Here is a 15,422-nt window from a genome sequence, read left to right as displayed (position 1 = left end):
TTGGATTTTTTAAGATCAAAAAGTATGAGTACAAATTCATACTTGGAAACAATTGATGTGAGTCTTTTATGTTATGGACTACATTTAGTGTACTTATTTTCCGCTGTAAAAAAATGAAAAACATTGGCAGACTATTGCATATACAAAGTTAAAATTTCGTGTACATTTAATTTTGACATGTAACAGCAATATAATGTCTTATAGGCACTAATTACATAAGTGCTGGTCACACATTTCTATACAAATTTAAGCAAATACTTAATTACCTTATTACAATGAACTAAGGTTTGAGGCCAGAATCTGAAAACTGGCTTTGTTTGCAGGTAGATGTTTGGAAAGTTTATAAACTTTTTTGGGGCAGTGAAAGCTATTTGCTACATTGAAGTAAGTTCTTTAGTACATTAAGTATTTTTAGAATTAAAATAATTCCAAAGATGTTTTCGTTTACAAACTTCAAGAAGTGTGCTCACCAGGTAGATGATTAAGTATTGTTTACATTGAATATAATCTTGCATAAGTAAATATGAGATATTTGACTTTGTAGCTGGACAAATAATATTTGGACAGTAGTTCAGAATAATCATCCTTTTTCAACTTTTGTGAATACTCCAGTGTTTTAAGAGTGATACATTATTATTTAAATTTTTTTACCATATTTTACAGAATATATATATCACAGAACCATTATTATACTTTGGGAATTGATATTCTAAAACAATAATATTTTTCAGCTTAGTAGTGTATCATTTAACTAGCTATAACCCAAATTATAAAAAACAATCTTAATGATTGGGTCAGTGCCCTTGAAAAATTAATTCATTATCAAGAATGTTCCTAATATTTGGTAGCAGTAGACCCCCACCTTCTTTCTTACTAAAATCCTGTGTGTGTGTGTGTGTGTGGACTTAATTTTTAAAAAAATCATTTTCAGTGCTTGGTCTGTATATGTTTGATATTAGAGTGTTATATATTGACAGTATCTGACACTTCAGTGGTGTACATTTAATGGGTTTTTCTTTTTCTTTCAGGAATTGATGCCAACATAAAGGATAGCTTAGGTAGAACTGTCTTAGACATTCTGAAAGAACATCCATCTCAGAAATCTCTCCAGATTGCAACACTCTTACAAGGTAAACAATATTGAATGATGGATGAGTTTGTCTTAAAGTTAAGATTAAATTAAATCTACCATTGTTTTCTCTTGAGTTTTGAGTTAATGTTTACTTTGGGTGAACTTATTATTTACATTTTTTTTCTGGTACGCTTAAACTGAATAATAATTTTTAATATTTCATTTCTATTTTCAACTAATGAGTATTTTCACTTGATATTAAAAAATCTTTTAAATCTATATAGTAAATATGTAGTTATGAACGTGAAGGTAATAAGACTATAAAGTGATGATGATCCTACAGTTGAATAATTCTTAAAGGGTTTTCAGGGATTTTCTCTTATTTTGTCTGATTTCTATAACTTCATGAGGTAGGTAAATCTGATATCATTATTCTCCTTTTTGCACATGAGGGAAACTGAAGCTCTGAGAGGCTGACTTGCTCAAACTCATATATCCTAAGTGGTAGACCTGGTACATAAATGCTGGTTTAACAACAACAAAAAAATTGTGCTTAGCTAGAAGAATACAGATTATTTCTTCCTTAATCCAGTAGTACAAGATAATTCAGTCTTGCAAGCCTTTGTTTTTTGGTAAAGGTCACTTAAGTACCTGTGTAATTAGGTGCAGGCATTTAGGTCTACTGAAGGTTTGGGAACCATTTAGGTACTAATTTTTCATTTGCAGGATTATATATTTCCCTGTTTGATCTAAAAATTTTAATGAAAATTTAGATTTAAATACTTTCCCTTTTTGCTTCATGATTAGGCCTGACATGTAGTATGTTCCCTTAAAAATCTAGACATTCATTCTCTCCTTTCCAGGTAGCTTCTACACTGGTCAGCAGTGATTATCCCCTGATTATTGCAGATGGGTGGCAAGTGTAATAGGGAAGGGAGGCGGGATGGTTTCCTTGGTTATTAGTTGGGAAGCTGAAGAACAGCGTTGTCCTGCAGGAGATAAATGAATTAAAACCAAGTCGGTCAGGTGATGCATATATACAGGAGTCAACAAAAGCCAGAGGGGTACAAAGAATAGATGAGCTACAGGAGGTCATTCGTGCTCTCTTCTCTCTTTATTTTCAAAACTTCTCAGGGAACACGAAGTTCAGTCCCCTACAATTTTCTTGTTAATAAATTAATTGCAGTCAAGTGCATATAGAGATAGATCAGAGAATACAAGAGTGGCTCTTCACATTCAAATTAAAATCAAGTTGAATGAAAGCTAAAAAGGAAAAGAGTGGTATACAACATTTTTGTCTTCTCCCTGTAGGCACTTTATATTTTATATTGAACTTTTATCTCTAACTGAACTTTAAAAAAACAGAGGCTTGTGAATAATATGTCTTTTGAGAAAAGCAAAACAAATGTCATCACTAAAAAGAGGGCATGACATAATTGCATACATTTACTGTATTGATTTGACTGAGATGAAATTGTTATTATATAGGAGTTAACTATCTATGTTCTCTTAAATGGTTAAGGTTCATTAGGTATGTCACCTTGTGATAGGGTATATGGGACATCTTTGAATTTTTAAAATTGTTGGCAGATTCTAGAATGTGAACGTGTTATCTGTATTCTTTGCATTCCTGGGTCATAAGTCAGTGGTACATTTAAAGTTTTATGAAAAGGTTATTTCACTAAAACCAATTTAGAGTAGATAAAATTACTATTTGTGTCCTGGAGGAAGAATTCACTTTACGTAATGACTGTATTGGGTCAAAAATTTTAAGGATAGACTTCCATAGGTTGCTTTCTTTGCCTAGTAGAATTGCCCTTAGGTAGAAACTGGGTGGTATGAAGACACAATTGGTTGGCATGAGAGCACAGACTTTCTTAGCTAGATTTTAAGAAAAAGATTCCTTCTGAATAAAGACATGTAAGTAAAAGATCCCTCTGGGGGAGAGATCAATTGATATAATCCTTTAGGTGGAGACTACAAACTAGCCACTGTAAGCTGAATGCTTTTGGCAGACAGCAGATTTATTTTGTTTAGATTACATATTTTAGGCCTGCACTGTGTTTCCATAAACATTGAATTAGCTTTCAACATTTAAAAATCTTAGGATTTCAGCTAAAATTTCAGAGTTTTGGTTTCTCAAAAAATGCAGGCTTTTATTTTACTTTACTGTTGAACTTTAGATGGGGCACCTACTCTCTGGTTAATCATGCTCCACATGCTTTCTGTTTTCTCTATGATATTGAGGCTGAATATTCGTTGACATTTATCCCTGCATTCAGATGCCGTTTTCCTTATGCTTAAGAGAAAAGTGAGATGTTTTCTTGTACCATGTCTATCTGGCTGTGCCACTTATTAGCTGTATGAATATGGTCAACTTAAAATCTTTCTCTTTGAGTTGTCATCTTTGAAACTGAGATTGTAATAGTGACTGTGTCATAGTTTTGTGAGGATCAAGTGAGTTAACTTACTTTAAATACTTAGAACACCGCTGGGTGCATAGGAAGCCATATTTAAGTTTTAGCTGCTATTACTGTTATTATGTCTTCATCAAAATTGGAGAAATGAGAGATAGGCTGTGTGGAACATTACTTCAAGAATGAGAATGAACATTATTTCTCTGTGGAAATAAAGTTTAATATGCAATTATGCTTATATTACAAGAGTACACACCATTATAACATAAATTTCACTCATTTATGTTACCTGACTGGTTGTTGAATTTGATATCCCTATTTAGGTATCCAGTCTATTCAAAGCATCTTTCAGAGGGTTTTAAATCCTCAGGTAAAATATATTTAAGGAAGTTAAGGATGTTATTATGTCTTTAGCAGGTGAATTTATTTTTAAGGAAAGAATGTGACCAGTTTAGTTTTCACAAAAAGGGTTTATGAGTCTCTTCTTAAGTATCTTTTATGTTTTAATTAAAAAGATTTAAATTAATAGTTTATCATGAAATTATTTCAGTTTGTTTGGTTTTTTGAAGTTCTTTTAAAAACTTAGGATATCTTTAGGATATGAGGAAATAAATGAAAAACTGATCACCAGAAATAAAACATAAAGTTTAGTTATTGATTTTAAAGTAAATGAATTTGACTATGTAATTTCAAAAACTTGTATACACAGAATATTTGGAAGGTGTGGGAAGATCAGCAGTCCCTGAAGAGCATGTACAAGAAGATACAACACAAGAAATACATATTTCATCTCCTGTTGAGTCTCCTTCCCAAAAGACTAAGAGTGAGTAGTTAATTATAAAGACCTTGAAATAGTACTAGACATTTATGTACAAATTTGTCCTATAGGTACAAAAAGGCTAACACTTGTAAAAATTTCAGGTCTAATAAGTTGTATCTTATACTGTATATTTTATCCATTTATTCAGCCAGCATTTTTCTTTTAAGAGAGGGAGACGGTGGGGGCAGGAAGAGAGAATCTTAAGCAGGCTCCACACCCAGTGAAGAGCCAACACGGGAGTTTGACAGTCATCACAGGGCTCAGTTTCACAATCCTAAAGCCATGACCTGAGCTGAAATGAAGATTCGGACACTTAACTGACTGAGCCACCTAGGTGCCCATTCAGTCAGCATTTATTGAGCTCTTCTATTTGCCAGACCCTTCTCTTGGCCCTGCCATTGTAGTGAGCAAAATTAGCAATCCCTGCTGTCATGAAGTTTACATGGAGTGGATATTTCACAGTAGATTTTTTTTCCCTAAAATTAATTAATTTACTTATTTGAGAGTATGAGAGCATGTGTGAGTGGAGGGAGGGGCAGAGGGAGAGAGAATCTCAAGCAGACTCCCCACAGAGTGCAGAGCCCAACATGGGGGCTTAATGCTCATCACAGGACTCCATCCCAGGACCCTGAGAACATGACCTGAGCTGAAATCAAGAGTCAGACAACTGAGACATCCAGGTGCTCCTTTCTAAAACGTATTTTTAATGCAGAATAAAAATATTGATATCTGGATTATAACTGCTGGAGTTTTATTTTTTCCCCAGAAGAAATTACAGGTATAAGGTACCTTTCTGAAAATGATTAGAAAAATCCATATTTGCATGCAGCCTACAAAATACTCACATTTTGACAGATGATGCATATTATTTATCTGTTCTTCAGTGTTCTTCCTTTATGTCACATAGCACAATTCTAATTTATTACTTATGTAATTATTTATCAAAATACATTCTACTATTTCTTTTTATTGAACCTAGGAAGTAGCCTTCCAGTACCATTTAAAATTTGTTAATGAGTTGTTGAATGAATTCTGTCCGTGAACTGTAATGCCGATGAAAGATTGTTGAAGATTAAATGTTACAATGGATGAAACCTTAGGAATTGTAATTCCAGATGCTTTTATGTACTACACATATATAAACCTTCAATACTTATTTCTATTTTGAATAAGAGTAATAATAGGCAAAATTGGGATTTCTCCTTGTCTTTTAATATTCTTGAACTTATTATAGTTTAGTACCTTGCTTTCAACAGAATATTTTCTGACTTACTAAATCTTTTTTGTCATAGTATGACTTCTATTACCATACTAGTCATATTTTTATTAGTTAATAGGAAGTTTTAGCAATAGCTTTTCTTGAAACTTTGAAAAAAATTACTGTCTTACTCTCTTACAGGTGAAACTGTGACTGGAGAATTATCAAAACTCTTGGATGAAATAAAACTCTGTCAAGAAAAGGATTATTCTTTTGAAGATTTGTGCCACACAATATCAGACCACTACTTAGATAATTTGAGCAAGATTTCAGAGGAAGAACTTGGGAAAAATGGAAGCCAGAGTGTAGTAAGTAAGGGGGGAAGGAAGACAGTGCGTCTGTCTTTGCCAACTCAATGTGTATCTGAGAGGCATGGGATTTGTGCATTATCCTATCTTCAGATTCTTCCAGTGTCAAATGTCAGATTCCCTATTGCTCTTTTTCTGATGTTCATTGGTGTTTTACTCTCACTGCATGTGTAGGGGAAGGAATGCTTTGATAAATCACTTATAGTTTGTGATGATCTTGCTACTGTTCATTTGCCTAAGAAATCATAATTTCTTTGATTATGTTCTTTTAGTTTTACTGGGCATGATGATACTGGTTTCCAAAGAAAGAAAAAAAAAATCTTCCTTCTGTCTTTGTTTCCCCTTTTTCTCTATGGACTGAGTCTACCCCATCTTAAAGAAAGATGGAGCTGGGCTATGTGTGTATGTTCCCCAGTCACTTTGTATGTTATGGTAGGGGAGAGACATTGTAGAAAGTTTGACCTCCATATTTTTATAATCTTATGCAAATCCCTTAGGCAACCTACAAGCTCAGAATCTAAATCATGAGTTAGAGATTCTTGCTCATTTAGATTTTTATATTAACACAATAGCAAAACAAAAACAAAAACAAAAAAACACAAAAACCCAAAACCTGTAAAGAATCAATCAGTTTAAAATTAGGATTTGTATCTCTCTTTTATGTCAGGTAGAGGTAGCATTTATAGGGTGCACTGGTATTAAAGGAAATGCAGTATTATAACATGAAATCTTTACTCACTTTTAGAACTTAATTTGTTATAGAAACATTATGCTTTCTTCAAAAGCTAATAAGAGTGGATTGTGTTAAGTATGTCATATTATTTATGAAAACTAAAAAGTAATTGCCAAGTATAGTGACTATTATGAGAATGTTTACTTCATTTAGTTCCTTAATGTGCAACTTGTTTCCCAGGATAGTGCTTGCTAGTCTAGCTCCATGGCTAGTCTTACTCCCTAGGCTGTCTTTGTTCTTTTTTTTTTGCTGCAATATCTTTTTTAAAGCATCATATTATTGGCCCCAATAAAAGCTCTTTATGAATAATTATCATTAATTATATATACATATGAGTTTTAACCAAATGAAATTTTTATATTAATGAAATATTTACTGTAATGACTTTAACATCAGAACAAAATTTCCTGTTTAAAAATCTTAAACAGTTTTATGTCATCTCCAAATTACAAACCAATTACAATTCAACATTTCCTTGAAGGTTGGTTACAAATCAAAACATATTTATCCTACATAAATAATACATGGTGTTTAGATTTTTAGGTCTGTCCCTAAAGATTTCTCTAAACTGATGGCCTCTGGCCCTCTACTTCTAAGCCCACAGATTTTCTGAAAGCCCTAATTTTCTAGATCAGTGGTTTATAAACTTTTTTTGTTCTGTGTAGCGTAGTAAACAAATTTTAAGCAAACATCCTAAGTGCATGTGTTTATAAATTACATATATCTACTATTCTAAGAATGTATGATCTAAATTAGGTATATACTACAAGAGACATTCAAATAAGAAGGATAAAGAATAAGTGTAAATAGAAGCTCTATCTTTTTTTTTTCCTTTTAGTCAGTGGGTATCTTGTGCACCCTGGGGTCTGCACACTTTACTTGGAGACTATGCTTACTCAAGCTTATAGATTTCAGGTAGTGATAGCAGAGGTTTTTGATATTATGAGGGTGACATAATTTGGGGGAATGATGGCCAAATGTTTGTTTCTTTATAAGTCAAAGACTGTATTGTGATAGTAGCAAGAGAGAAATTAATGCTCGTAAATTGAACTGAATTTCTTAAAATTCAAGCTTATCTTTTCATAAAATCAGTCTTTGTTCCTGTGACAAACTTTATATTGTGTTCCTTGAAAATATTGTCATATTAAATAATAAAGATTACATGAGGCAGAAAAGCAGAGGGTACATATAAGTAAGGACAGGTAGTTCAATTTCTCTGGAATAATAGAGTTTATAAAGCGGAAAGATTATGAAATAAAATTAGAAGATAGGTTGAGGTCAGGCCATGGATGATTTTGAATGTCAGGATAAGAGTTTTAGTATTTATTTTTTAGAAAATGAGAAAAATCTAAAGGATTTTGAGGAGATAAAAGACATCATTGGAAGTGCCCTTTCAGAAGATTAATCTAATAGAAACTTGTTATTGAATGTTTAAAAAGTAATCGAATTACTTTGATCCTTCTCTGTAGCCTGTGTTTTATTTGGGTTCATTCGCTTTTGTTGACTATTTCTGTTCATCAAAAATGTTCCTTCAGAGTTTTGTTATGAATTATACTCTCAAGTTATGCAAAAATTTAATCAAGTACTTATAGATCACCTAATATAGATGTTTGTTACCATGTTGTAAATTACAGGATTTATAATAGCAGTTCCTGACTTGAAAGAGTTCAAAATTCTTATTAGAAGAAGGCTTTAGTCACAGTGTACAGACAAGACTAACATATAAAACAACAGATATATAAGAGCTGACATTTATTAGTTGCTTGCTATTCTAATGCTTTATATGATTTAAGCCGCTTAATCTTCATAGTAATCCTACGAGTGGACTTATAGACTTGGGAAATGACTCAGCTGGCAAGTGGCAGATCTAGGATTCAAACTCAGAGCCAATGTCTTTAATTCCCAGCTACATTTCTCATAATAAATTACCTGGTGGCCAAAGGAATTTTTAAAAAGGGAGAGATTAGTGAAGACTTATTGGTATTCATTGAAGGCTTCGTGGAGGTAGGGAGAGACTAAACTGGGCCGTGAGGGGAGAAGGAGATGTCCCTTGTATTTGTTTTAGAATAAATGGATGAATGAATGAATGAATGAATGAGTGAATGGGAGAAGATTCCAGCTTGCAGAAACAGTATGTGCAAAAGCACAGAGGTGAGACATAGCGTATAATTTGAGAATAATGGTTTATCATGAGAGTTGATATTGGAGAGTAGTGGGAAACAAATTTGGGTAAGTAACGATAATACCTAACACTTATGGAGCACTTTGTTTATATTAACTGATTTAATCTTCACAATAACCCTGAGATAGGTGGTATTATTCCCTGTTTTACAGATGAGAAAATGGAGGCACAGAGAACTTTTATGATTTTCCCACATTTATGCGGTAATTGCCAGAGCCAGGATCTGAACACATGCAGTCTCGGCTGGTGCCATATCCATTACCACTCAGCTGTTTTGTTAAGGGCAGATAATTAGATTTGGGAACCTAGTCAGAAGTTTAATATTGATGGTGAGGAGAATAAACTCTTGAGGCGGGGAGTTCTGTCTTGAAGGTGACATTTTGGGAAGATAAAAATGGTAACTGGAGTCAGATGTTCTGGAAGAGATTTTGTGATTCTTAGCAATGGTAATATGTTAGACATATTTGGAGAGGCTTCAAAAAATACTGATACCTGCAGGTACCATGTCCTGACCAACTAGACGAACTAAATCAGAATTGTTTTGGGTGGCCCTGAGCCTCATTCTTTTAGAAAGCTAATATGCACACGGTTGGTCTAGAGGACTAAAAATCTGCCAGGGCCTTACTGAGGTAATGTAGACCTGAGATGCTGAGTCAGAACTGAGGTCTTGATAACACCACAAAATTACACAATTTTAGAGCTAGAATAAATCTCATCATGGGTCTTCGAGTATCCAGCCTAATTCTCCCACTCCCGTGTAAGAGTGTCTAAAAAAAACTCTTGAGTTAGAGACATTTTCAGTTTATCATCAAAGAAAATTCCCAGTGTAGTCCTAAATTAAAATTATTTCTATATTACATTGGAATATTAAATGTGGAGTAATATTTTTGCTTATTCACATTATTGGCTGAAGGATGGGCATTTGGGTTTGGTTGAAATACCCAACTTGTTCATCATAATATGACAAATAATTCCAAACGTAATTTAGAAGAAATCAAAATGTAAGGAAAATATGTTTTGTAGATTTGTTATTAATAAATGTATTTTCCATATTAATGATGTGCCTTGAATTTTGGGAGTATTTTAACTATTCTTAGTTCCGTTTAGCTTTCATTGCCTTTTTTCTTCCAATAGAGGGCACTCTAATTCAGTAATTTAAAATACAAAATCAGCTGTCTTATGTAAGAACTTTTACTTTTGAATTAGAGGTTTCTGGTTTTATTAAAATATTAGCCTTAGGTAGTAGTTTGAACAATTTTACTAATATAAGTGAATTAAAAATTAAATTCTTATTATGATTGAATGTATTCTATTGGAGTTTTTACATTTAATGTGAAGGCTAGCTCCAGTTAAAATTACATTTTCCCTTGCATAAATTTTAATTCAAAAGTTAGTCTAAGTGCTTTTATAATATGCATATGGAGCCATTTTCTAAGTTGAATTAGGACATTATATAATCTAGAATGTAAATTTTGAAGAAATATAAATATCTTTACATTCTTTAGCAACCCATGAAATTTAGAATTTGAAAGAATATAAAATAATCTGAAAAAATGTTCTGTTCTCTTAATTTATTTTCCCAGGTCATATATTCAGTTTCTTCCTCCATGTGTATAAACAATGAGCAAAACTCTGCAATGTGAATACATATACCATAGGGAAGTTTGATTATAACATCAAGATCATTAGAGCAGACTTCAGAATCTAGGTTTCAGGAAAGCCTTTTTTTTTTTTTTTTTTTAAGATTTGAAGTAGAAAAAGCATTATTGCCTCATTAGCTTATGTCTCTAAGAAATAAATAGGAGGCTTCAGGTATGAAATGCATTATATGTTTCTTCTCCTAAGGGACACCTGGATATAAGTAGTATATAAGACTTACTGTTTGAAAGGGATTGTGTTGGCAGGTTTTGTGCAATTTTAAATCAACCAGTATGACCTCTTTTCTATTATTTTACTTTCTTTTCCAATGCAAAATCTTTAATTACATGTAAACCTTCTGAATATGAGATATTTTACTTTAATATATCAAGATTTTTAAGATTCAACATCTCAGTTTTTATACTAAGCTTCTATAACCTGCTTGAGAACACTGTTGGAGGAGTGTGTTGGGGGCGTCTCCATAGGAAAATATACTTAATTTGATGCCAGAATTCATCAAGTGTTAAAGGTCAGTAGAATCAAATTAGGTTGCCTAGAATACAAATGGTGTTTATAAATCAATGTTTACTTTCAAAAATATAATTTCTAGAGCTTAATATCAGGAATGTACCACCTTCAGAATTGTGAGAGACTTGGGTGGCAATCTCATCCAATTCCTATCATATTCACAGCACTTCGGGAAGTGAATTATCTGAAACATAAAATAAAGAGTTCTTCTTACAGGATTATAACTGATTCTTTAGCACATAATGAGTTGTGTTTTTTTTATAGTGGAACTGAATCTTAAGCAGTGGAACTATTACCTTATTGGGAATATAGTATTTAGAATATTTCTAACTTAAATAATTCATATCTTATATAGTTGAACAAATTTTTTGGCAGTGGTGACTCAAGGTTGCTGTGTACTAAGTCTGGGCTTGGATTGTCCTAGCAGATTTTCCAGGATATTTAGGGAATGCATAGATTCTGTTGACCTATGTTAATATTTTGAAGCTAATATATGTACCATATGTACCTACAAAGAAAAATCCAGAATCAAAATGGTAAGATTTTTGTCCCTCGTCTCATCCCAGGAAGAATTTGTACCTGAAGTGAATCTAGGAAGATCTTTGAGATATCCTTGGCTTCTAGAATAGAGGGGTCATTCTTCTGAACTTCCAACACAATTGCTTTTCCCTTTCATGATGCATCTCTTTGTTCTGCTTTGTCTTTATACACATTTTTATATTATTTCTTATAGACTTCTTAATAGGTAGATCTATATTTGATTGATCTCTGTAATCACATCCTGCCTAGCACAGTACCTTGCATGTAGTCTCTCAGTGAAAGTTCATTGAATGTTAAGTGCATGAAAAGGCAGACACTGCATAGAGGAGTACATATAAAGCAATGTTGTAAATAAACAATTTTTTATTGAAAAACATGTTTAATTATTTGGAGATGAATTACAGAGTCCAAGGACAGGTTTTTCCTGTTCTGCCACTTACTAGCAGGGTGACCTTTAGAAGTGCTGGAAGTTTCCAAGCCTTAGTTTCCTCCAGTTAAAAAAAAGTTTAATATGGCCTTCTGTCAGTTACAGGAAAAGAGCTACTCTCTTTGTGCTGCTGAAGACATGCCATTTTGATTTTTTATTATGTTTTATAGATTTTGTCCAACTTTGTCCAGATTTTCAAATAACCACTCAATATGAACCCAAAAGGGATTTCTCTAGTGAGGTGCTAAATGTTTTATTCTTGGATTGGTGTTAGTCAGTATTTGCCATGGAAAAAAAGCCCCAGTCATCCATCATAATCAGATCTGCAGATGTTAAGGAGGAATAGCAAACATGGCAAATAATTGAACTTATATGAAAAATTACCTCAATAAACAGATTCTTGCTTCAAAGTAAAAACAGAATTCAATGGGAGTTACAATAAAATAAAATCCTATAATTAGAGTCCTAAAAATTCAGTGATTTAAGTATAAGATTGGAGAGATTTAATTGGGGAAGATGTGCATTCAAAAAGTTCTAGGGTATATAAATGACCACAACTACAGTATGAACCAGCAGTGAGAAGTGGCTGCTAAAAAATCAAATACTTGCCAAGCTCTGATCTCTGCATATAATTATAATACTAGAAGCTAGTATTTATATTGTACTAAGTTTTAACTATGTACTAGACATTGTGGTAAGCATGTTAAAATCATTCTTTTTTATTCCTCACAATAATGCCATGAGGTAGGTTTTATTATCCTCAGTGTGGAAATCAAGAGTAAAATAACTTGTCCAGGGTTATACAGCTACCAAAAGGTAAAACTGGGATCTAAATTTAGGTCTGATGTCTTCCAAGGTCATGACCCTAACTTACTGGATAGTCATGATAGTTATGTCATTAATGGTTATTAGTGACAGTCATTCTGTCTGCCATTAATATCTTCCACCTTGACCCATCCTCAACTTTTCATCATTCTTGCCATTTTGCAGGTGCAGACTCTCATTACCTCTTACTGAGTTATTTTAAGAGTTTTTTTTATTCTGCCCATGTGTTTCTAGTGTCTCCTTGTTATTTGCTCCAGTTTTTTCTTAATACTACTGCTAAATCAGTATGCCTTAAGTGCAGTTCTGATCATGTCACCCTTCTTCTCAAAGCTAGACCTGGTCCTCACTGTAAAAATTAAATATAGACTTTTAACTTTGGCACTCAAGTCTCCATCTTCCAGCTTCATTAATATATTTTTCAGCTTTCTCCCATTAATGTCTTAGATAAATAGGATGTTTTGGTAAAATGGGTTACTCTCAAGCATGTCTGTCTTTCCTTATCTCTGTCCGTGTTCACAGTGTTTCATTCATACATAATTCTTTTCTCTATCTTCTACGTATTGAAAACCATCCTTCACAAAACCTGTTGTTAAATATATTACAAGACCTTTTTTGATCTTTCTGTTAAAAGCCAACTATTTGGATTGGATATCATTACATTTTATTTATAAATGTGTAAAGTAAATTTCATAGTCTGCTTTGTATTACTTATACATGAATCTGTTTTGGCTTTGCTTATAAACCTCTTGGTGACAGGGGAAATACTTATCTCTGTATGTGTGAGGAATTTAGCATAGTTCTTCACTCACATGCTTAATAAACATTTGTTGAATTGATATGATAGGCCATGACATCAGAAAGTCTGTCTGATAACTGAATGTAGGTGCAGACCTATGGATAAAGCTCTAAGATGGTGTCTTTCTAATCTCAGAAGAACTTCCTCTGTTGGTTGATGTCTCAAATAATGAATGCCTCACCATTTATTTTGAGAATGACATGAAATACCTGGTCGAACTATATTATAAACTTCCTTATGACATAAAAACACCAACATCTTATGCCAAGTCATATCTTTCTTGTATAGTAATGTCTCTTTCATTGACAAGAAGGAAATTTTACATTATAAATACCATGTTTGGTTCTTGATAACATATATAATGGAAATCTGCTATAAGAATATAGGAACATCTCATTTATATTTTAATTTTCAAATTCTTCGGTGTTCTGTGATAAGCATTTTAAAAATTCATCCCTGTTATTCTTTCTGTGTGAGTTGAGGTGGGCTATTTTTGAAGCAGTTTTTTTCCTGTTAATCATAAAGAAAACAGGCTTAAGCAAACACCCTGTTTTTTTTCCTAATTATTGATGACTCTTGCTGATTATGATGTGCCTAACTAATGCATGGTATTATTATGTGCACGTCTTAAGTGTGTTTGATACCGGAATACCTCTCAGTATTACAAGCATTCTGTTAAAGTATCCCAAGGCAATAAACTCCCTTTCTAGAGAATTGTAAACTTTATATATTTGAAATTTATGAAGCCTGTGAAGTTATCATTTAAACTTTATATATTTGAAATTTATGAAGCTTGTGAAGTTATTTTGTCTACTTTGCAGCTACATGTCAGTTTTTATTTTGATACTTTCATTCTCTCTGATCTCTCTCTAATGTCCAACTTGAATTTATTCTTCCTCATAGAACGTAGCTATTATGATTTCCCTGAGAATCTATACTCAGGAGATAATTGTAATGTTTTCTTGAAATTTTAATAATAACTTGACTTTCTTCTAACCTCACTTTCTGGATAATGATGATGTTAACTTTTGACAACTTTCAGCCACATGTTACAGTTAACCTCGTTCATTTATTATGTAATGCACTTAATGTGTAATTCTCTTTCAAGGTACACATTTGAGAATTCTTGATTCTCTTTTGGAGGAAAGGCCTTGGACAGCTTGCCATTGTAGAAGAATCCCATTTTGCTTACTCATGCCAAAAGAAATCAGTCTAGAGTCTGAGCTTAAAGAGACATGTCAGTGGTGATAATCACTTATCTCTGTGTTCAGGGAAATGTTTTTCACCTTGAAGAGCAAAGTAATTCTGATGAAATAGTGGACTAGCGACCCAGAAAAAAAATGCTGAAAGTGCTCACACTTCTGACATTTTATTATGAGACCATTTGAGTCATGGCTACTGAATATTGGAATTGATTCAACCTCGAACAGCTGAAGAATTAAGATTCTACATTATGTAATCAAAGTCAATAGAAGGAAGAGATACTCTGTGGCCTGCTTTAATCTCAGGCCTAGATTTTTAAAAGTGTCTCATGTTATTTTCACTTTCCTTTGCCAGAATTTTTATTTCAACCATCTATGCTTTTTATTTTATTTTTTTTAAAGATTTTTTTTTTTTTTTTTGGAATGAGAATCTTCCATGCAGACTCACTACTGAGCAAGGAGCCCAATGCGGGGCTTGATCCCACAACCCATGAGATCATGACTTGAGCTGAAACCAAGAGTTGGAGGCTTAACTGACTGAGCCACCCAGGTATCCAGGTGTCCCAAGCATCTATGCTTTTTAAAGCTCAAATGTTTTGGTTGCTTACAGTTTCACAACAGTTCTATTTGATAGCTGCCTAAGCTATCAAATAACTAACAATGAGAAACAAAGTCT

At 33.0% G+C, this 15,422-nt stretch overlaps 1 protein-coding gene across 13 annotated transcripts in view; it reads left to right on the top strand.

The window, feature by feature from the left end:
* The window catches only part of ANKS1B (ankyrin repeat and sterile alpha motif domain containing 1B), a 1,095,895-nt gene that overhangs the window by 168,332 nt on the left and 912,141 nt on the right, over positions 1–15,422 (top strand). For all 13 annotated transcript variants that reach the window (XM_032416344.1, XM_032416343.1, XM_032416340.1 and 10 more), the window contains exons 6-8: positions 1,029–1,130; positions 4,199–4,312; positions 5,709–5,875. In XM_032416344.1, the coding sequence (XP_032272235.1) occupies positions 1,029–1,130; positions 4,199–4,312; positions 5,709–5,875 (383 nt within the window). The remainder of the gene's footprint in view (positions 1–1,028; positions 1,131–4,198; positions 4,313–5,708; positions 5,876–15,422) is intronic.

The sequence above is a fragment of the Phoca vitulina genome, unplaced genomic scaffold (assembly GCF_004348235.1).
Source record: "Phoca vitulina isolate PV1807 unplaced genomic scaffold, GSC_HSeal_1.0 scaffold19, whole genome shotgun sequence".
In the NCBI taxonomy this organism is placed as follows: Eukaryota; Metazoa; Chordata; class Mammalia; order Carnivora; family Phocidae; genus Phoca; species Phoca vitulina.
Note: the sequence above shows the minus strand (reverse complement) of the source record. Positions and strands in the feature narration are given on the sequence as shown.